At 49.6% G+C, this 22,026-nt stretch overlaps 2 protein-coding genes across 6 annotated transcripts; both read right to left on the bottom strand.

Moving 5' to 3' along the window:
* Positions 1 to 2,592: 2,592 nt before the first annotated feature.
* On the bottom strand, positions 2,593 to 4,598 carry LOC123169447 (malate dehydrogenase, chloroplastic). The gene is made up of 2 exons (XM_044587328.1): positions 4,350 to 4,598; positions 2,593 to 4,075 (listed from the first exon to the last, which is right to left on the bottom strand). Exon 2 carries the CDS (start codon positions 4,067 to 4,069, stop codon positions 2,885 to 2,887), a length of 1,185 nt encoding a protein of 394 aa, XP_044443263.1. The 5' UTR covers positions 4,070 to 4,075; positions 4,350 to 4,598; the 3' UTR covers positions 2,593 to 2,884.
* A 544-nt stretch (positions 4,599 to 5,142) lies between these two features.
* LOC123169446 (pentatricopeptide repeat-containing protein At5g27110) lies at positions 5,143 to 12,914 on the bottom strand. Of its 5 annotated transcripts, XM_044587325.1 has the most exons (6): positions 12,622 to 12,914; positions 9,817 to 12,446; positions 9,510 to 9,747; positions 8,787 to 9,353; positions 7,121 to 7,258; positions 5,143 to 6,111 (listed from the first exon to the last, which is right to left on the bottom strand). In XM_044587325.1, the coding sequence occupies exon 2, from the start codon at positions 12,300 to 12,302 to the stop codon at positions 9,942 to 9,944; it is 2,361 nt and encodes a 786-aa protein (XP_044443260.1). In that variant the 5' UTR covers positions 12,303 to 12,446; positions 12,622 to 12,914; the 3' UTR covers positions 5,143 to 6,111; positions 7,121 to 7,258; positions 8,787 to 9,353; positions 9,510 to 9,747; positions 9,817 to 9,941. The 5 variants fall into 5 exon arrangements, with proteins under 5 accessions (XP_044443260.1, XP_044443258.1, XP_044443262.1 ...); XM_044587323.1 differs by having other exon boundaries at positions 8,787 to 9,747; XM_044587327.1 differs by lacking the exon at positions 8,787 to 9,353.
* Positions 12,915 to 22,026: the final 9,112 nt, after the last annotated feature.

Here is a 22,026-nt window from a genome sequence, read left to right as displayed (position 1 = left end):
TCCACCCTCATCATCACCGTTTAATCCTCGTATTCGTCCTCATCCCATGAAGTTGTTGTAGAAGTACCTCGTGTTTGAATCCACCGTGTTTGCTTCAAAGCATGGAAAAAATTGTCAACAATTTCGCTATGGCATTTGGCCAAACACTTGGGGTAGATATCAGGTGATACCACCCTTTACATACTCCCATGATACAAATTTTAAAAAGTCATCTTTAAATGTTTCAAAAAAATCTGAAAAAATTTGTGGATGTTCACAAGACATATGTCTATAACCCCTAAAAAATTCACACCAAAATTCGAAATGTACATTGAGAAACAAAAAAGACAAATCCATATGGAAATAGTACACTATTCATATTTTGTCTTATTTGACACTATTCATTCCAGATTTGTCTTTTTTGTTTCTGAATATACATTTTGAATTTTGATCTAAATTTTTTAGGGGTTATGGACATATGTCTTGCGAACATCCACAAATTGTTTCAGAATTTTTTTGAAACATTTAAATGTCACTTTTCAAAAGTTGGAGCATGGTAGCATGTGAAGGGTGGTATCATCTGATATTTTCCCCATGCATTTGCTGGGAGTGGTGTTCACCATGGGCGGCATCTACAGGGGCAAACGAACGAGGAGTAGAACGGCGCCAGACTCCAAGGCTCGATGGAGTTTAGGGCATCTTCGTGGCATACCCCAAATCCCTCAGCCACCCTATCAGAACCTTGTCAGACCTCAGCCATCCCTTGTCAGATCTCTCAAATCCCTCCCTTCCTATGAAGTTTAGGGCATCTCCGTGGCATACCCCAAATCGGACACAACAACAGACCACTGACACAAATATGGAAGCCGTGTATCCAACCACGAAACCATTGTAGAGGCGATCGAAAACATTTTTCCACATCCGAAAGCGCCGGCGAAAATGGTCCGCGAATAAGGCATCGGCGACAAAGTAGTCATCCATCAACATCAAATGGCCCCGTGCCCTTATCCTGGTCCAACACTCGATGTCCCTTGATTGCCCCCTTGAAATTGAGAAAATACTCCTCTGCATGCTTCGCGTCTGCAAGGACCACCCTCGTCATCTTAGTTTAATCCTCATATTCGTCCTCCATGAAGTTGTTGTAGAAGTACCCCGTGTTTGAATCCATCGTGTTTGCTTCAAAGTATGGAAAAAATTGTCAACAATTTCGCTATGGCATTTGACCAAGCACTTGCCGGGAATGGTGTTTCCCATGGACGGCATCTACAGGTGCGGATGGACGAGGGGTAGAACGATGGCAGACTCCAAGGCGGGCAGACGAGTGGGTGGGATGGCTGAGGTTCGACAAGGCTTGGGCGGGCGGCCGAGGTGGTACAGCGACGATGTCGGTCTAGGAGGGAGCGGATACAGAATAGGGGGAGGGACAGTGTGAGAAACCCGCGGCTCCAGGTGAACCAATGGCGTTGGAATCCTACGTGACAGAGGTCCAGACGCTCGCAAATCTCCCCTTGGGTTGGTGTCGGTTTGCAGGAAGTCGGGCACACAGACGCGCCCGTGGACATTTGCGGCACGGTGTTAGATGGCAGAAAAACATCCAGACACCATGATCCGGACATTTAAGGGCGGTTTGGGGTATAGTGTTGGAGCTCACCTCAGAGGCTTCAGAAAAAACACTAAAGAAATACCACATCTAGAAGAACATTTATTCCGCAATTTGAACAAAGATACGGTGCATGGCTCCAAAATTTGCTTACATGGCAGTAGAACTGCCAGTATTCTTTCAGAATAACACCAACGATTACTCTCCCGGTCCCAGTTTCAAGCCACGAAGTCATAGGCTCCATTCTTGTTTGATTGCATTTGGAACACAAACTCTGCTAGGAGCTCAAGATACTGGGTTTGACTAGTAGAAAGAGGCGCACCTAAAACGTGGAAATAAAGCTGATCAGGACAGCACAAAATGCGTATCCTTTTAACACATTCAAGGCTTAAACTTCACCCAATTTTTTGACCAGAAACCCAAGAACATCAACTAACTCTTGCCCTACTTTCTTCCCTAATCCTTCCAGGTTTCACCTAGCAAGAGAACAGCAGGAACAAGACAACATGGCCCAAATTCTTTATACCAGTATAAGGGAGAAATCAAACTAAATTAACAGAGAAAAAGATAGGGTGCATAGGGAAGAACTGAACAAAAAGGTGAGAATTTGACCATGGCTGTCCCTGCCTTCTGAAAGCACCAGGGCTTTGATCCCAGATTACGCACAAACAACACATTTATTCCCCGAGAGTACGGAATGCAAACAAATGAAACTTATCAATAGATAAATTCTCCTAATAGCATAATCTTCTATTCAGAATGCAGCAATTGCCTCCTGATGTGGATGAACAATTTATTCTTATGCAAAACATGATGCAAGCTGTATGATACTCAAGACAATCAGATCCTGGATTTGTACAAAGGGGGTCATCTGCACGATGGTATTGCACGAAAATCTTGCACAAAGTATTATTCATCCCACTGGCTCATCTTACAACAGCAACTAATAACTTATGACACCATACAATATGTTACCACGAGTAGAGGCAGATCTAGATGGTGTGCCTTGGTAATGATCAAAGATGTGCTTTATTAGTCCACAGTTGAACTCCAGAAGTTACAAGAACAGCAGGTGGAACAGGACCAGAATTTATGTGTCAAACAAAACAAGGCCCCAGAACAGGGTGCAAGTTTGGGGCTTCACGCCCTCATGTAAACTGGAATCATAATAAACTGACCAACAATTGAGAAATATATAGATGCTCCAGGCAATACTGCTACATGTCAATACTCTAGGCTGCAAAACTAGAAGACAAGGAGAATCATTTTGCCTTCTCTTCGTATGGAATCGTTGTTCTCCTCACTTCAAACAGATGCGGCGGCTCCCTGCTGTTTGTGTGCAAACTCGATGCCCTTCTCGATGCTGGCCTTTAGCTCAGGCTTCAATGCCTCGAGTGCATTGGCCTCGTACTCAGTTATTCCCTCCAGGTCCGAAGAAATGATGGACTCAACACCATTCTTGCCAATCTTAACTCTGGACGCAAAGAATGGCAGCTCAGTTAACTCAGACTGAACATACGTGCACTCATAAACATCTGGATCACCAGCCAGTGCACGGAGTGAAGACTCAACAAATCTGGCAGCGGCATAAGCCATGGATAGGGTAGCAGATCCAGCACCCGCTTTCGCCTCCACCACCTCTGTCCCAGCGTTCTGTATCCTCTTCGTCAGCTGTTCAGTTTCCTCGTCCGTGAAGGTGACAGATGGCCTCGTCTTTGACAACAAAGGCAGGATTGTAATTCCAGCATGACCACCAACAACTGGGACATCAACATCAATGAGCTTGAGGCCCTTCTTCTGAGCTACAAATGTGTTAGCTCTGACAACATCTAGGGTCGAAACCCCAAAAAGCTTCTTGGTATTGTAGACACCCTTCTGCTTCAGAATCTCAGCAGCAATCGGCACTGTGGAGTTGACTGGGTTGCTGATAATATGGATAAAGGCCTCAGGGCAATTGTCCGCAACAGCCTCGATAAGTGACTTGACGATGCCCGCATTGATGTTAAAAAGGTCATCACGAGTCATCCCTGGCTTTCTTGGGACCCCGGCGGGGATGACAACAACATCCACACCTTTCAAGCAGCTGGCCAATTCCGCAGGGCCAGTGAAGTCCATGACCTGAGAAGGTGTGTTGCAGTGGCTGAGATCAGCAGCAACTCCCTTGACATTTGCAATATCATACAGGCGCAGTTCTGAGACCAGAGGAGACATCTTGATCAACAGGCCCAATGGTTGGCCGATGCCCCCAGCAGCACCAAGTACCGCCACTTTGTAAGATGCCTCCGGTAGTATCCGAGCCACGGACTTTGCCTTTGGCGCAACCCTTGTGGTTACAGATGCCCGAAGGGATCCGGTCTTGCCCAGGAATGAGGATCCCAATTCGAAGCTAATTGATGAGGATGCCTTCAAGCCACTGATGCCACGATTCCTTGGCTTTGAAACCAGAGCGGCCTGAGCGCCAACTGAACTGATGGTAGCAGATGATGCCATGTCCAACTGCAGGAACAGGGTTATATCAGATTTGTAAAAAACATAAAAATCTCTTGCAAGCATAGATAGAACGGCTGGTGACACGCTACGGGAGCATACAATTGATCCAGATCTTGAACACTAATACATGATCCAGAGGCGGATCTAGTTGGTTGCCGGGTTGTGCACCCAGAAATTGTGAAGTTCCCCAATCCCTACCGTACCGGGATTCGTCGATTGATTCAACGACTAAGAGAAGTGATGCTGCGCTGGATGGAATCAACCTAGCTGTTGCTCGTACCTCGAAGGAAGGAAGGAGACCCAGTGGCCGAAGACTGGGGCGGGGTGGAGGCAGCAGCAGTATGTCCCGGAGGCCGGGGAAGAAGGGGAACGGCAGCGGCGGCGGCGACGCGCGTCCCCGAGAGGCTGGAGGAGGGGGCGGGATTGAGGGCGCGGCGGTGACGATGAGGTATGGCGCGGCGGCGGGTGACGCTTTGGCGGAAGGGGGGAGTGGAAAGAAAAAGAATGGGCCACCAACCACTGCCCGATCCCTCGCGTTGGTTTCATCGGACAGGTTTTTGGCCGTACGATGGGAGTCATTTCCGGCGTCAGAGTCCGAATAATGAACATTTCCTTCTGTTGAACATTTGCACGAATAAACCGTAGGTATATATTGGTTATTATAAAGTATTTTATCAGATGACTTAGTATACCAATCTTTATTTTCAATGTAAATTTGCTTTTACCGATTGTTCCTTTTTTTTGAGAATTTTTACCAATCTTTCCATTGCACTGACTATTATTTTTCTTGATGATTATCAGATGTAAAATGCCCTTTCAATGTTTCTTTCTAAAAAAAAAGCTTAGCTTACAAAAACATTTTATATTATTGGACGGAGGGAGTAAAAACCAGGTACTCTAGCCTCTTCAAGCATGGTGAGCTCACCTGTAAAAAGTTGGAACACTCTTAACAAAACCACTCCAAAAAAAAAACAAGACGCTATAGCCTCTATAGCAGTATCATACAAACCGAGTTTCAGAACCATTTCTTCAAACCATATACCATAGGACACTTACGCAGGCCTCTTGGCAAGGAAAGAAATTTAAATCACAGTATATTCAAAATAGTCCATTGTAGTTCACCTTCGATAGTTAAATTACGAAGGCGTGAAGCTAAGCCTAAATCATCAAAAAAACACAAAGCTTTGAAAACCAGATGGTGCACTTCTCACATTAAAAAAGGGCGTTCGCAGAATTACTCCCTCCACCCCGAAAAACATGTCGCGGGCGCAGTTCATTAGTGATTTTACAAAAAAAACCTCCTAGTTTCAAAACGATCTGAAACAACTCCCTCCGCCCCCGTCTTCTTCCTCCGTCGTCGCCAGGGGCCGGCGCCGCCAAGCTGCGCGATTCGCCGCACAGCAGGAAGTGCTCCGCCGCCGTCGCCACGTACCTGCTCCACCTCCGCCGCAGCCGCCGTCGCCAAGTACCTGCTGCGCCGCCGCCACCCAGACCTGCGCAGCCGCGATCCCCTCCCGCCGCGATTACCTGCGGGCGTCGTCGGAACCTCCCGGCACGTCCTCCTCGAGCTCGCGTGCGTCCTCTTCGAGCTCCCGCGCATCCTCTTCGAGCTCACACGCATCCTCCTTGAGCCCCGCGCGTGCGCCGCCGCATTTCCTCCCGGCCGCAATTCCTCACGGGCATTGCCGGAACCTGCCTCAACGATCAGGTGGACCAGGAGCTCGCACGCTTCCTCCTTGATCTCCCGCGCGTGCTCCTCAATCTCCTGCGCGAGCGCCTGCTGCTCCTTCTCCCCTGCCCGCGTGCCCGTGCGTCTGCTTCTACCCTGCCGCCGGTGGAGCTCCTCTGCCCATACTGTTGTTCGTTTGCTGCTGCTCGTCTGCCCATACTGCTGCTCATTTGCTGCTGCTCATTTGCCCATACTGCTGCTGCTCCTCTGCACTGCTGCTTGTGCTGCCACCAGAGCTCCTATCATCAGGGGGAAGAAGGTACAGTATTGTACAGAGTTGCTTCTCTGCTCCTTGTGCTCTGAACAATGTTAACTGAAAAAAAATCAGTAGATGCAGTGCAATTATGATCTGAACAAACACTGTCTCTAGAAATGTTACCACATCAGATTTTAATGTTGATAATCTGCTGATAATTCAGTCAGTCAGTGGAGTAGATGCATAATTCAGTGGATGCATGATCTGTTGATAATTCAGTCACTCCAGTTAGGATTCAGTGAAAATTTACTCCAATCAGGATTAATTTGGGTTATTTGGATTTATTTGAATTAATTAGAATTAATTTTGGTTATTTACATGGTCTATTTGCTTTCAGTGCTGTTCCTTTTACTTCTTGGGTTTCCCTAGCCATCAATCTTTCTGCTCTCTATAATATGGTGAACACCTCCCCTTTTCCTAGCATTTAAAAAGAAAATGATCACCTAGTCTAGTCTGTGATGTGACAAATGGAGGGGCATCAACCTGCACCTGTCCGATGATGCATTTTTTGGGGTTCACATATCATACAAGTTCAGAGATAAAAACAAGATCTCCTAACAATCTACTCTAGGATAAAAATATAACATATCAAATGGAGTAACTCTGTTTAGAGCTGGCTTTCTTCCTAACAAAGTTACTGCTCCTAAATATGGACACGCTTTTTTTTATTTACACAAGATCTCACAGTGAAGGACAATATGTGAAAAAACAATATTATTCCTTGGTCACAAACTTGTGGTAAAAGATTATAATATGGCAACAGATGCTTTCAGCAATCAGAGACTGCTGTCGAATACTCCATCAAATTTAGATTTGAGATTTTGATGTGATGTGACTAATCTTTGTGCCATAGTCTTTGCCATTTTAGAAATGCACTAATCTTTGCCATGGAGTACTATAGATATAGATTCAGTAACTGACAGTGTTACTAGATACTGCCATGGAGTATTTCTAAAATGCATAAAGGTTATGTACAGTGAAGTGAAACTACAATTTCATCATGGATTGGTGATGGTACTGAAATTTGTTGGTAAATCCTTCTGATTTGGCAGGATCCACTACTCACCAAGGCTTTTACTTCTCTTCAGGAAGCCAGCTGATTTCCAGATAATCATTTAACAGGGGAGGAGGACACAGGATAGTGGCTGCCCAGTGCTCTGTCATCAACATATCTGGTGCCAGATCAGCTAATTTCCATGGCAATCTGTGATGGGAAAACCATTTTAGTAAGTTCAAGAGAATAAATAAGTTGCAGATTTCATGCACAAAGTGCTAGACAGTAGACATATGGAGTGAGTTTTTTTGCTCGTAAATCTGCTCTTGCTTAAGCAAGTTTTTGACTGAAACGCCTTCAGTAGACACCACAGATCATGGCCTCACCTTTGAAGTAACTCCTTGTACAAAATGCCTATCAGAATAAACAGGTTGACTTGCTTATCGACTAAACAAAATCCTCAAAACATTAAGGATGCACTAGTACACATCACATAATTACTCTGCGCGTAATATAGTGTTCTGTCAGAGATCGAATGCTTGCAAAACTGTTCAGTTAACCGTGCAAAATACTCCAACTCTAAACTAGCAGAACTAGTGCAAATATTCAGTAAATTCAGTAAACATGGAGTAGAGAAGGGAGGTTGACCCAGGCTGTAGGACTTGGGGATGATTTGCAGAAGTGCAGAAAACTTGTAGCCACCGCCGCTGCTGCCAAGTTAGCAGGCGCTACCCACTGGACAGCCCAGCCGCGGTGTCGCAGGCGCGGGTTTTCCACCAGAGAAACAACGAAGAAGACCCCGCCGCAACCGTATTGCTCGTGGAGCTGTCGCCGTCGTCTTCCACGCTCCCAAATCCACGACCTTTAGCTTGCCGTTGTCGCCGGGCTCGTCGGTGTTTAGCCTGCTGCATCTCCTGTCGTCGTCGGGCTCGCCGGCCTCTAGGTTGTTGGTGGTGGTCTGGATCCAGCGCCTCCGGGCTCTCCGACGGCGGTTCCGACGCAGCCGGAGCAGAGCGCGGCGGTAGCTGGGAAATCAAAGATTTTTTTTGAGGAAGGGGGGAGCTTGAGGAGGCAGGTGAGCGACAGCTGCGGCGGCGGAGCAGGAGGCAGATGCGGCGGGAGAGCGGGGGAGCAGGGCAGCTGCAGCGGCGGGGAGAAGGGCAGCTGCGGTGGCAGGGAGCAACGAAGCTCCGGCGGCGGAGAGCAGCGCAGCTGCTGGTTCTGTCAGAGGAGGAGGACAAGGAGTGCGGGTTTGGTCGGGAGAAACTAGAGGTCTTTTCTGCAAAAATGCCCTCACGACATGTTTTTCGGGACGGAGGGAGTACATATTTACATTTCATATCTCTGACGGACCATTGTTCATACAAACCGAGGATGGTCTACTCGTATTACTGTAAAGAGGTGCTTGGTTGCAAAGCCAGTACATCTCCAAAAGTAAGAAGCTAGACAAACACAACAGTCCATTTCCCTTTGGATCATGCTAACTTGCTAACTACTCCCTCCGTCCCAAAATTCTTGTCTTAGATTTGTCTAGATATCTAATACTAAAACGTGACTTGATACATCCGTATTTAGACAAATATAAGACAAGAATTTTGAGACGGAGGAAGTATGTCTCTGCCACACTTCACCGAAGCTCATATCCTACCCAGGTTTCTCTCCCAGGAATTCAAATAGGGTCGTACATGCATTCAAATTTTGAATTTTGAATCGCAGATGACACATGTAAGGTCCAAACCTGCACAGCCCGTTCAATCGTTAGTTCTGGCATACATGAATTTGAATCTCCAAAAGCATCCTTGTTCACAGAACATATATTTAAGTCAGCCAACTACCAACCATCAGGAATATTTTCAGCATGGACGCATACCCTTATCTTTCTAACTTGTCCACAAAATCACTGGAAAACAAAATCACAGTATGTCCAGCGTGTGTTCTAGGCACTCAGCTTCCCCTGAAAAAATCAACGTACCAAAATGCACCATCAGAGAACTACCCCCTAGATCAGTTTTGTTGCATATACTTGTTGACATCCTCACCGCACAAACACACGCTACTTTCTGCATGCATTTTGTCATCTGTGACATTCAGCCTGCTTTTCCCGTATCTGATTCCAAAATAATTCTCCCAAGAATAAAGATTGTAAAAGTCATAAAACTCGCTCAAGGAGTTGAAGCTGGTGCCAAGAGCAGGTTTGATGACATTTTCTGTCGTGTTTTCTCTTCTCGGCGAATCCCCCTGTAGATTCTCCAGGGTGCCTACTTTGCTTGGACAATGGGTCCTGTCTGGCGGAACCGACCCAACTCTAATTTTGCAGCCGACAAAAACAGATGTTCAGAGGTGAAAATATGACGCGTCTACATTTACAAATTCAATGTAACTAGATACAGATAGTACCGGAATCAAGCTCAGTGCTAAACAACAGTGCAGGGAATTTGTTCACACGCTAACAAGTACTAACCTCTTCGTCCAATCAGGGAATTTTGACACTGGATTCTGCCGTTCCCACGACAACAGTCAGAGCCCACTTCTAATCTCGCCGGCTGTTCGCGGATCGCTCCCGTCATCTGCAATAGTCCTACTGATGAAGGCTCTGCTGCGGCTCCACCGACGACGCTGGCGTCGACTGTATCACATGGATCGATTGGGGTCTCACTATCCCCCATCGCTTCAAGAAAGGGGAACCTGGTTGCATCTCCCTGAGAATAAGAGATATGCCTGAATAGGGAGGTAAATGAACTACGGCACAGCTTGATGCGTCACTTTACCTGTCAACAGGATCCAGCAAGAACTCCACCTTCCTCCACCTTCCTCTACAGACCTCGACTCGATTTCCAGCGGCCCAGATTGCAGGAGCATCTGTGCTTGGGCTCAAAAACACCCTCTCTACTTCCTAGACTGATTCCATCAAACTAGAGCCAGGAAGTTTCTTCGAATCACTTCCGTTAGCGCTAGCCCTTAAATTAGCAGATTCATTCCACTGTCCTTCCTGTGCATACACTTCTGAAATCAAAGCATAAGTACCTGGGTCCTGTGGTCCGTGCTCAAGGAGCTCTTTGCTTATAATATGCCCAAGCAGTGTATTTCCATATGTTTTGCAAGCAGAGAGGAGAGCACAATACATGCTTGATTTATCAGTCAACGACAATAGCTTTATAAATTTGTATCCTTCTTCTAAATGTCCTGCCCGACCCAATAAGTCAACTATGCAACCATAGTGCTCTTCTTGTGGATGAACTGAATACAGTGAAATCATTGACTGAAAAATACACCAACCCTCCTTAACAAGGCCAGCATGACTGCAGGCAGAAAGCACAGAAGTGAATGTTAACTCATCAGGTTTAATTTTTTCATCTTCCATTTGCTGAAACATTTCAAGAACCTTAAGATAAAATCCATGCATCCCATAAGCACTGATCATCGCATTCCATGAATCCAGGTTTTTGTGTTCCATACTGAAGAAAAGAGCTTCTGACAAATCCAACCTTCCACATTTAGCATATGCAGTTATCAAAGAATTTGCGGTAATCGTATCTTTCTCCATGGAGGCATGGTAAACAAAGCATTGAATTTCTTTTACACCCTTCAGATGTCCAAGCTCAGAAACAGCCTGAACTGCATACATAAGAGTGACAGAATCGGGCTTCTCCCCGTGTTGCTGCATTAAGTGACATAATTGAACAACCTCATCTGCACGCCCAAAAGATAAGTACCCCTTCATCATGGCTGTCCATGAAAACAAGTTTTTCTTTTCCAATGAGTCAAATACAATCTTTGTTGCGACAATTTCTCTGCAAATTGAATACATATGCAGAATTTGATTTGCAATGTCCGCATCTGAAGAAAAGCCATGTCTAATTGCAAATCCGTGAATCCACCTTCCTCTTATTAAATCCCTTTGATCAGCAAAAGCTGTGAGCAGGCAAACAACAGTTGCAGAATTTGGTGCAATACATTCTTTCATCATGTCATTGAGTAATGTGGTGGCTTCATCTGCCAGGCCGTTTTGCAGATAACCATGTATCATCACGTTATAGGAGACTGCATCTTTAACCGTCAGTTGATCAAAGAGATGCCTGGATCTCACAACTCTTTTGCACTTGGAGTACACCTCGATAAGAGCAGTGGCCAAAACAAGATCCACAGCTATAGTTCTTCTGATCAAGTAGGCATGGATACTAGCAGCATAGCCACAATAGCATAATTCAGTACAAGCAGAAAGCACATTTGCAAAGGTTACTGAATCTGGAGTTACTTTATGATGATGCAGCATAACAGAAAAATACTGGATTGCATCCCTACTCTCTTGAGTTCTAGTAAGACCAGAAAGCACAGCGTTCCACGAAGCCACGGTTCCCTTTGAATTGTTCAAAAGAGCATATGCTAATTGATAAGCTCCACATCGAGCATACATGTCAACAAGGCTTGTCTCTAGGACTTCATCTGAGACGCCAATGCCTCTCCTTATGGCATAGCAGTGCATTGATTTACCCAGTCGGAAGGCTTCCAAATTCCCAGCAACTTGCAATAAGCTTACTAGTGTCACACGGTTTACTTCCAAGTTATTCCTTATCATTTCACTGGCAATTTTGAATGCATTCCATGCAGATGAATCCACTACATCAGAATAGGCAGAGATCATTGAAGTGTAAGCAACAATATCCTTATCAAAGATCTCTTCAAACACTCGCTGTGAATCATCAATCTTGCCAAGCTTGGAGTATAACCCAACCAGCGAGGAACCGACAAATTTATCCCCACTCAGGCCAAGCTTCAGTGAATCTGCATGCATTCCTTTGCCCAATAACAAATTCCTGAGCTGAGTGCAGCTCTTCAAACCAAATGTAATAGTTTTCTCATTCAAACAAAACTGATGCAACTTCAGCCTCCTGTACAAAAGAATAACTTCCTCCACGTAACCAGCTCGGAAATAATCAACCATGGCAGAATTCCATAGGGCAAGATCACCATTCACAATACTCTGAAAAACAAGCCTTGAATCGGGCAAGGCACCTAAATGTGCATACAAGCCAAGAATCTTAGACCCAAGGATCACATCCCAGCCAAGCCCGTGTGCCAAAACACGAGCATGCAGCTTCTTTAGAGACCGAACATCTGCACAGCTTTGGACCAGCAGAGCAAGCTTTTCAGCACCGCATACCTTCTTACTAGAACCCACAGTTGTGCCACTGATAGATCCTGATAGCCTCCTAGCCGGCACTATAATCTTAACGAACTTTGAACCAGACTGCATACTAACTGGAGAAACTTCCAGTATGTAAAAAAGGGAACAACCGAGAAAGAAAATTATGCCTTCGATTCACATATTCCACCAATGCTAGGATCAAAAATTGCTTTAAAAGCACGACTGCATCATCTGCTGTCTACCCATTGCTACCTAAATAAAAAAATCACAATGCATAAAAAATTCTACTGTATAAATTAATGGATGGGGGTGCACATCTGAATTAGTACATCTCAATTCGTCGCATGACATTCAAAGTAGGAGTAGGACACACTGGACATAGCCGCTTGTGCTAATCGGAAATAGGGCATCAGTGCAATGGACATACCTAGCCAAAACTAGGGGTCCAGACAGTGCTCTAGGGCGTCGAGCGCGGCGTGCCAGCGTGGGCGTGCCGCGTGCGGGCGGTGCGGCTCCAACCGCCGAGAAGCCGAGGAGGAAGAGCCTCGGGCCGTCCGGAGCGGGCGCGGGCGCGCGGCGTGCCGGTGCGGGTGGTGGGCGTGCGGCCACTCCAACTGCCGGCCGAGAAGAAGAGGAGGGCGGGAGGCGGCCGGCCGGCGCGTGGGTCGCCAGCGGAAGGAAAGAGGGAGGGGGACTGTCGACGGCCAGATGGGCAAAAGGATTCAGATCACACGGTGCATATCAAGGGCTTCTTTGTATCCCAGGAATTTAGAAACTTAGGCCCTGTTTGATAGTAGAGTATTTTCTAAGTATTATGAGAATACTGCAGTTTTTTAGTACCATAGTTTTTTTGACAATGAGCTGTTTGGTTGTCACTAAAAACTATGATTTTAATACTGCGGTATTTACCAAACCAAGGTTTTTTCTCTGCATTAAAAAAAGACCTCTTGACCTCTCTTTTTTTTAAACAGAGCAGCTGTAAAAGAAAGAGGGGAAGCATGGCTATCTTTTCCCTCACTATTCGCATCAATTCCCCTTCGCTTCCATGCCATCGTTGCCACCGCCATGTCGTTTCTGGAGTTTTATCCCTTAGCGGCAAAATTTTAGTAGGCGTGGCATGGCTCGCCGCTGCTACCTAGAGGCCATGGCATGTTTCTGCATGGGGCTGCAATAGATCGCAGCTGCGTGGATGCATGGATCTCTGTGTTCTTATGCATGATATAGCCAGCCATGTAAAGCAGCGCTGCTCTTACGCCGGTCTGTTGCTGGATGCAATGGCTAGCCAGCTAACATCTAGAAAACATGCTTGTATGCAGTGCTAACAGCTAGTCAGCTAATGTTACATCACTGTACCAAACAGGTCCTCTGTATCATGAATACTTCAAAATACTCTGTTATGTCAAAACTGTAGTATTGTGTATCTACTGACTAAATTACTGTAGTTTTTAATACTTTAGTTTTTATAATACTTTGCTATCAAACAGAGCCTTAGGAATGAAAAAAAAGCAAAAAAGAGATGTCACGTACAATGAATTCTTTTTTTAGGAGACGTACAATGAATTCTTGTAGGATTTATAAAAAATGGAAATTTTACAATATGCGTGTCTTGGATGGTGCGCAGAAAATACACACAAGAATTTTAGTGGATTGAGGAGATAGAATGGAGAGGGATAAAGTATAAGTGCATTGGACTTTTGAAAGAAAAATATAAAATAAGATTTGAGCTCATGTTTAGATTTGTATGGAATGGGGTGAATAGAAATGCACACGCGGTCTGGGTGTCCTGAGCCCCATCTCCTTGCCTATTGTGGCCGAAGGTCGGGCTAGGCGAGTTTAGCTGTGTTTGGTCTTCTGTTTGGGCTGAGCATCCCTTTCCTCAATGCTCCGCGCACCATGCTCGCACCTCCTTGTGTTTGTGTAGCGTATTGTATCCTTTTTTGTATTTTTTTATTCAATCTATCAATGAAAAGACATGCAAGCTATGCGTATTCGTGAAGCAAAATAGACTCCATAGGAATTTGATAAACCATTCCTATGATCCAAAGGGCTTTTATAAGAAAAATTCCTATGGATTGAGATCCAGAGAAGTGCATATTTTAACCCTCAACTATTGCCCTAGTCCAATTTACAAGCCCCAATTCTAACATCGTCTACACTACAATCCCAAACTCTTAAAACCGGCCAGCATTAAACCCTCCCCTTCTTGTTGACCAGTTTTGACCCGTTGACCATCTAGTTGGCGTATCAAGCCAAGCCTCGTTAGTAGAAAAACACAAAATTTCTAGAAAATGTCAGGAAAAAATGTAAAAAAATATATTGTAAGATCAAAAACAAATTTCAAAATTCTGGAAAATAAAAAAATGGGGGTTGTTTTATGAAAATTTTGAAAAAGAGTTCAAAATTCTGAAAATTCCAGATGCATAGTATTGTTCTCCTGATTTTATAGATTATTTTATTTTGATTTTAGTTTTTTTGAAAATATTTTTTATTATATAGTTTTTTTATTTTTCCTGGATTTTGTATTTTACAATTTTTTTCTACAAATTTTGAATTGTTTGCTGCCATGGCTTGCTGACTGGATGGTCAACGGGTCAAAACTGGTCAACTAGGAAAAAAACGGTCAATTGGGAGGAGAGGGTAGAATCATGGCTGGTTTTAAGAGTCTGAGGTTGTAATGTAACGACTGTATTGAATTTGGGGTTGCAAATTAGACTAGGGCAAGAGTTGGGATTGAAAGATCCACTTCTCTCTCATTGGAATCGGCCAAAATGCATGTATAATTACTTCAGGACTTGTTTAGTTGTGGGAAAATTAGTGGTAGGGAATGAAGATTTAAGAGGTATGTCGGAGTAATGGGCCACGGGTAGGCTAACCCGAGACCCAGAACCTTTCAGGACATAGGGGCAGGCTGCGCCCCTCAAGGCACCAAGACGAAGTGCCGCCTTCTGGTGGCCGGCTGAAGGAATAGCCGGCTGCCCGTAAACGGCGAGTTCCAGAGGCCGGCATCAAGACAAGCCGACTCCTAGTGGGCGGCTTCCAGAGAAGCCGGCCCCTAGCAGTCGGCCCGAGGCGTCAACGACGCCTGCGCCCCCATCAAGGAAGACAAGACAGGGAGTGGCTACAGTACAGCCCATCCCTTCCAAATCCCGGGATGGGCGTGGCCATAGTGCACCGTACCGGCGGAGATCTCCGCCCGGCGCGGCACCGTTGCCACCCCACCCCTGACGTCACCACAAGCAGGCGGAGCCCTGCTCCCACGACGGCCTGTCGGTACGGCCCAAGGACGACGGGCCCCACCAGTCAGCGAGAGCCCGGAAGACGGCCAGAGCCCCACCAGTCGGACCCGAGGGAGGTCGGCCTCCAGCAGTCGGCCCACCCCTTCCTCGGGCCCCACGCGCCATTAACCATACGAGACGCAGAGTGGCTACAATAATCGCCCGCCAGGCGGTGGAACTGTAGCCACACTCCCCTGACCGTGCCTGCGTCATTAGCATCACGGCAACAGTGATCAGCCGCCGACAAGACCCGTGAGCGGCGGGGGCGGCCTGTCGGCCCCGTACCAGACCAGTCGGCGGGGCCCACCAGGCGGCGGGCCCCACCAGACGGCGTAGAAGCCGACAACTAGAGAGACTGACAGCCGGGTCCTACACCCGGCCGGATTACCATTGTACCCCTGGGGGTAGGCCTATATAAACCCCCCAGGGCACCCATGCAAAGGCTTCCAAACCTGTTAGAACTAGACCAACCCATAGGGAAAGGAGAGAGCTAGCCTTGCCTTCTCCTACCTCTAGCATACAGCTCGAGGAGCACCATTGTATTCACTTGTGCCTTAGTGATCATGCGGAGACCCTACGGAGCAGGACTATGGGTGTTATCTCCTAGGAGAGCCCCGAACCTGGGTAAAGTGCGCCGGCGTTCGTGTCTACGCCTTATCCCGCTTCCAGGCACCGGCGACGTTCTACTCGCTCCCATCATGATAAGCCATCCATTGGCATATGTCGCACCCAACCCCCGACATTTGGCGCCCACCATGGGGTGAGGTGCACCGTCGTCCGGAGACCTGTTCTGGACGGGAACCCTTTTCCTCCCTGGCGAGCGCAGCCAGCCCGGCACGCCAGACGGAGTCTGCGCCTACGCGCTGCACGGTGCGGAGGTCGTCTGCGCGGCGAGCTGCCTCGCCGACCTTGTTGGCGAGGTTCGCCTCTCCGACGAGCCAGCGTCCGATGCGGGCAATGATGGCCCCAAGATCCGCCTCGCAGCCTCCTCGATCAGCTCCACGTCGCAAACGAGCCCGCTGTAGACTTGGAGTCTGTTGGCTCCACCGACCCGATGCTTGTCGATTCCGACACTGCGTCGCTCGACGCGTTCCCCACCAACGTGGTGGTCTACGACGAGCCGCTTCCTCGTGCGGAGAGCGGCGAAAGCGCCGTCATGGAGGTGCTAGTCATCGGCCACAGCGAGCACTCCGGTGGAGGTGCTCATGACCCGCTTGATGTGGCACTTCAAGACCTGACGGCGCCCATCCCAGAAGACGCCGACGCCGAGATGCTGGAAGCACGCCGCATCCAGCTCGTCGAGGGCGCCAAGAAGCTGGCCAGCATGAGACGCCTATCGGAGGCCTACCAGCGCGAGATGACCGCGCTGTGGGCGGCACGCCGGCTCCCGATGGGCCCAACCGCCTTGGCACGGTCCGGCAGCGCGGCGTGGCCATCGCCAACCTGTTCGAGGCAGATCGCCCCGTCTATGCCACGCCTGCGGAAAATATCCGAGCTGCCCAGGCGGTAGCAGAAGAGCTGGACAAGTTTGAGGGCGAAGAGCGTCGCCAGATGGCCGAGCGCGTCCAGCGACTCCTCGACGCGGCTGCTGAGCAGCACGAGGCCGGTTGCCGCACTGAGGCGCCTCGCCGGCAAAATGACGATCTGCCTCCCCGCCGAGATCAAGGCGCGACATCTCGGACGCCGACTGGTGGCGTCCGCGGAAGAAGAGACAAGGAGCCGGCTGCCAGCCGCAGCCGGACTCGCATCACCATTGAGCGTGACCAAGACGGCCACCCGAGAGCAGTGGAACAACAGGATGACTATCCACCTCCCCCCCCCTCACAGGGAAAGGCGCGTCTCCCCACCGCCTGTTGAACACCCGACACTCGGCGACCGCCTTGGCCGCCGAGAGGGAGTCGGAGAGAACGATGCCCGCCACCGAATCGACCGTCTCCACTGATCCCTGGCGCTAGAAGAAGATGATGAGCTGGGTCCGCCTTGTTTTGGCCCCCGCATTCGAGACGAGCCCTTCCCCAAAGGGTTCACGCTCCCAAGAGATACGCCCAAGTACACCGGCTCCGTGAAGCCGGAGGACTGGCTGGTCGACTACTCCACAGCCATCAGCATCGCGAACGGCAACAAGCGCGTTGCTGTGAAGTACGTTCCGCTCATGCTCCAGGGCACGGCCCGGACATGGCTGAACAGCCTGAAGCCCCGCAGCATCAACAGCTGGGTCAACTTCACCGAAGCCTTCATCCGCAACTTCACCAGCACGTACAAGCGGCCGCCCAAACCTCGCCAGCTCTCCTTGTGCGTACAAGGCCCCAATGAGTCGACTCGCGACTACCTCACGCGCTGGGCCGAGCTCCGCAACTCTTACGAAGGCGTGCACGAGGTGCAGGCCATCGAGTACTTCACCGCTGGGTGCCGAGAGGGCACCCTCCTCAAGCACCGACTTCTTTGCGACGAGCCGGCGACCCTCGACGAGCTGCTGATCATAGCAGATAAATATGCCACGGCCGACTCCTCCATGAAGGCAAAAATCCAAGTTGATGCATCTGGCAAAGTGGCCCCTCAGGCTCCTCGGACCCCGGCTGGCGACACCAGTCGGCGCCAACAACCAAGCGACAACAAGCGCAAGGCCATGCAGCCGGCTTCCACAAGCCGGCAGGTGGCGACAGTCGAAGACCAGCAGCCAGAAGGGCAGCCTCCATCCAAGCGCCAGAAGGGCGGCAAGCCCAATTGGCTGCCTGCTTTCTCGTATGAGCAAACTCTTGACGCACCCTGCAAGTTCCACAGTGGTGCGAAGCCGTCCAACCACACCACTCGGAAATGCCATTGGCTCACCAGGATCGCCAAAGGAGACGGCCTTCTGCCTCCTCCGCCTGCTGGGCAGCCGCCTCCTCCTCCCCCCAGCAGCCGGCGGTTCGACCAGTCGAAGCCATACAAGACGAGTATCCTGAAGATCACGGAGCTTATGTCGTGTTCACCAGCGTGGCCGGCGACAAGCACAGCAGACGACAACGACAGCAAGAAGTGAATGCGGTGGCATCAGAGACCCCCGAGTTCATGCACTGGTCCGAGAAGTCCATCAGCTGGAGCAGAGCCGACCACCCGGAAGTAATGCCCAATCCCGGCTCCTACGCCCTGGTTCTGGATGCCACTTTTGCCATAGATAGGCGAGCAGCTCATTTTTCTCGGGTTCTGATAGATGGCGGCAGCAGCATCAACATCCTGTACAAGGATACCATGGAGAAGTTAGGAATCAAACAAAGGCAGCTTCAGTCCAGCCGGACCGTATTCCATGGCATAGTTCCTGGCCTTTCCTGCTCACCAATCGGCAAGATCCAGATAGACGTCCTCTTCGGAGACAAGGATCATTTCCGCCGAGAGCCAGTCTGGTTTGAGGTGGTGGACCTTGAAAGCCCATACCATGCACTACTTGGCCGGCCTGCTCTGGCCAAGTTCATGGCGGTCCCCCACTATGCTTACCTCAAGATGAAGATGCCGAGTTCCAAGGGAATTCTGACCATAGCAGGGGATTACAAGAAGTCGTCCACTTGTGTAGCAGATAGCAGCTGGCTGGCCGAGTCCCTTGTGATCGCGGCTGAAAAGCGGCTCCTTGACTGAGTTGTGGCGATGGCAGGCAAGCAGCTGGAGATGTCACTCAACCCCAAGGAGTCGGAAGCCGAGGGCTCGTTCAAGCTGGCCAAAGAGACAAAGAAGATACCCTTGGACCCGGAGCACCCAGAGAGGTACGTTGTCATAGGTGCAAACCTTGACAGCAAATAGGAAGGCGAGCTCGTCGATTTCCTCCATGAGAATCGGTACATCTTTGCATGGTCACCTAAAGACATGCCGGGTGTTCCGACGGATTTCGCCGAGCACAAGTTACATGTCCGGTCTGATGCCAAGCCAGTCAGGCAGCCCTTGCGCCGCCTTTCAGAAGAGAAGAGAAGAGTCGTTGGAGAAGAGATAGCCCGGCTGCTGGCAGCCGGCTTCATCATGGAAGTGTTCTTTCCAGAGTGGCTGGCCAACCCAGTCCTTGTGCTAAAGAAAAACAAGCAGTGGCGCATGTGTATTGATTACACCAGCCTCAACAAAGCCTGCCCCAAAGACCCGTTTGCTTTGCCGAGAATTGACCAAGTGATAGACTCCACAGCCGGATGCAAGCTGTTGAGTTTCTTGGATGCATACTCAGGGTATCACCAGATCAAGCTGAACCCGGCCTACAGACTGAAGACCGCCTTCATCACACCATTTGGAGCCTTCTGCTACTTGACCATGACGTTCGGCTTGAGGAATGCCGGCGCCACGTTTCAACGTTGCATGCAGAAGTGCCTCCTCAAACAACTCGGCAGAAACGCCCATGTTTATGTCTTTGGAGTACCAGCCGGCCAACTTCTTGGATTCCTGGTCTCAGAGCGCGGCATAGAGTGCAACCCTGTGAAGATCAAGGCCATCGAGAGGATGGAAGTGCCCACCCGACTGCTGGATGTGCAGAAGTTCACCGGATGTTTGGCGTCCATCAGCCGTTTCATCAGTCGGCTGGGAGAGAAGGCTCTTCCCCTGTACCAGCTCATGAAGAAGACCACTTTTTTCGAGTGGAACGACAAGGCGGATGAAGCTTTTCTCCAGCTCAAAAAGATGTTGACTACTCCACCTGTCCTGGCGGCTTCGACTCCTAAGGAGTCCATGCTCCTCTACATCGCCGCCACCAGCCGAGTGGTCAGCACGGTCATAGTGGTAGAGCGCAAGGAGGAAGGCAAGGCACTACCAGTCCAGAGACCGGTGTATTACCTGAGTGAAGTGCTGTCAGCTTCCAAGCAAAACTACCCCCACTACCAGAAGATGTGCTACGGCGTGCACTTTGCCGCCAAGAAATTGAAGCCGTATTTTCAAGAGCACCCAATCACTGTGGTCTGCACAGCTCCGCTGGCCGAGATCATCGGAAGCCGGGATGCTTCAGGCCGAGTGGCCAAATGGGCCATCGATTTGGCCCCCGACACCATCTACTACCGGCCTCGCACCACCATCAAGTCACAAGCGCTGGCCGACTTCCTCATCGACTGGGCCGAGACCCAGTACCTGCCGCCAGCGCCCGACTCCACCCATTGGCGGATGCATTTTGATGGTTCCAAGATGCGCACCGGTTTGGGAGCCGGCATCGTCCTCACCTCTCCCAAAGGCCACAAGCTCAGATATGTGCTGCAAATCCATTTTGCCGCCTCCAACAACGTCGCTGAATACGAGGCACTCATTCACGGGCTCCGGCTTGCCAAAGAGCTCGGCATTCGCCGGATCCTGTGCTATGGTGACTCTGACTTGGTGGTCCAGCAGTCGTCAGGCGACTGGGACGCCAAAGATGCAAACATGGCGAGCTACCGCTTCCTCGTACAGCAACTCAGTGGATATTTTAAAGGGTGCGAGTTTCTCCATGTGCCAAGAAATGACAATGAGCAAGCAGATGCCTTGGCACGAATCGGCTCCACCCGTCAAGCAATACCGACCGGCGTCGCCCTACAATGCCTCCTCAAGCCGTCTATCAAGCCATCGCCAGAGTCAGATTCTATCTTCGTATCGGCTCCTCCTGAAGCAGTCGGATCTGACTTGAGAGCTCCAACAGCCGGCACGGTAATTTCGGCAGGCGGCCCGGGGGCCGCGACAGTCTCACCTGGCCCGGGGACTGCAGCGGTCAGCCCGGGGACTTCAGAGCCCGGCCCGGGGACTGCACCAATCGGCCCGGGGAGTTCATCAACTCAGCAAGCTGCAGCGGCAGCTGACTCCAACCCGCCTCCCCCCGGCCCAACCGCCCTTGTGCAAGTAGCAGTCCTAACAGTCGAAGAAATCGCAGCAACTTCATGGGCCCAGCCCATCCTCAACTTCCTGGTGCACAAAGAGCTGCCGACTGATGAGATCTCAGCATGGCAAGTGCAACGCCGGGCAGCAGCATACACCATAGTCAATAGAGAACTTGTGAGGCGCAGTGTCACTGGTGTCTACCAGCGCTGCGTGGAGCCGGAGCAAGGCCAAGCAATCCTCAAAGACATCCATCAAGGCGAATGTGGCCACCATGCGGCTTCAAGAGCACTTGTCGCCAAAGCTTTCCGCCATGGTTTTTTTGGCCGACTGCTCTAGAAGACGCCAAAGACTTGGTCCAGAAATGCAAAGGGTGCCAGAAGTTCCGTTCCAAGCCACATCAGCTGGCTTCTGCACTCAAGACTATCCCCATTGCCTGGCCCTTTGCTGTCTGGGGCCTGGACATGGTGGGACCATTCAAAACAGCACGAGGTGGCATGACTCATCTGCTCGTCGCGGTGGACAAGTTCACCAAGTGGATAGAAGCAAAACCAATCAAGAAGCTGAACGGTCCGACTGATGTGACTTTCGTTTCCGACATCACCATCCGATATGGCATACCACACATCATCATCACCGACAATGGCACAAACTTTGCCAAAGGCGCCTTGGCCCGTTTCTGCGCGACGTAGGGCATCCGACTGGACCTAGCGTCCGTTGCCCATCCGCAGTCAAACAGCCAAGTAGAGCGAGAAAACGGCCTCATCTTGTCCGGC

This window comes from Triticum aestivum, chromosome 7D (genome assembly GCF_018294505.1).
Source record: "Triticum aestivum cultivar Chinese Spring chromosome 7D, IWGSC CS RefSeq v2.1, whole genome shotgun sequence".
Lineage (NCBI taxonomy): Eukaryota > Viridiplantae > Streptophyta > Magnoliopsida > Poales > Poaceae > Triticum > Triticum aestivum.
This window is presented reverse-complemented; position numbering and strand designations above follow the sequence as displayed.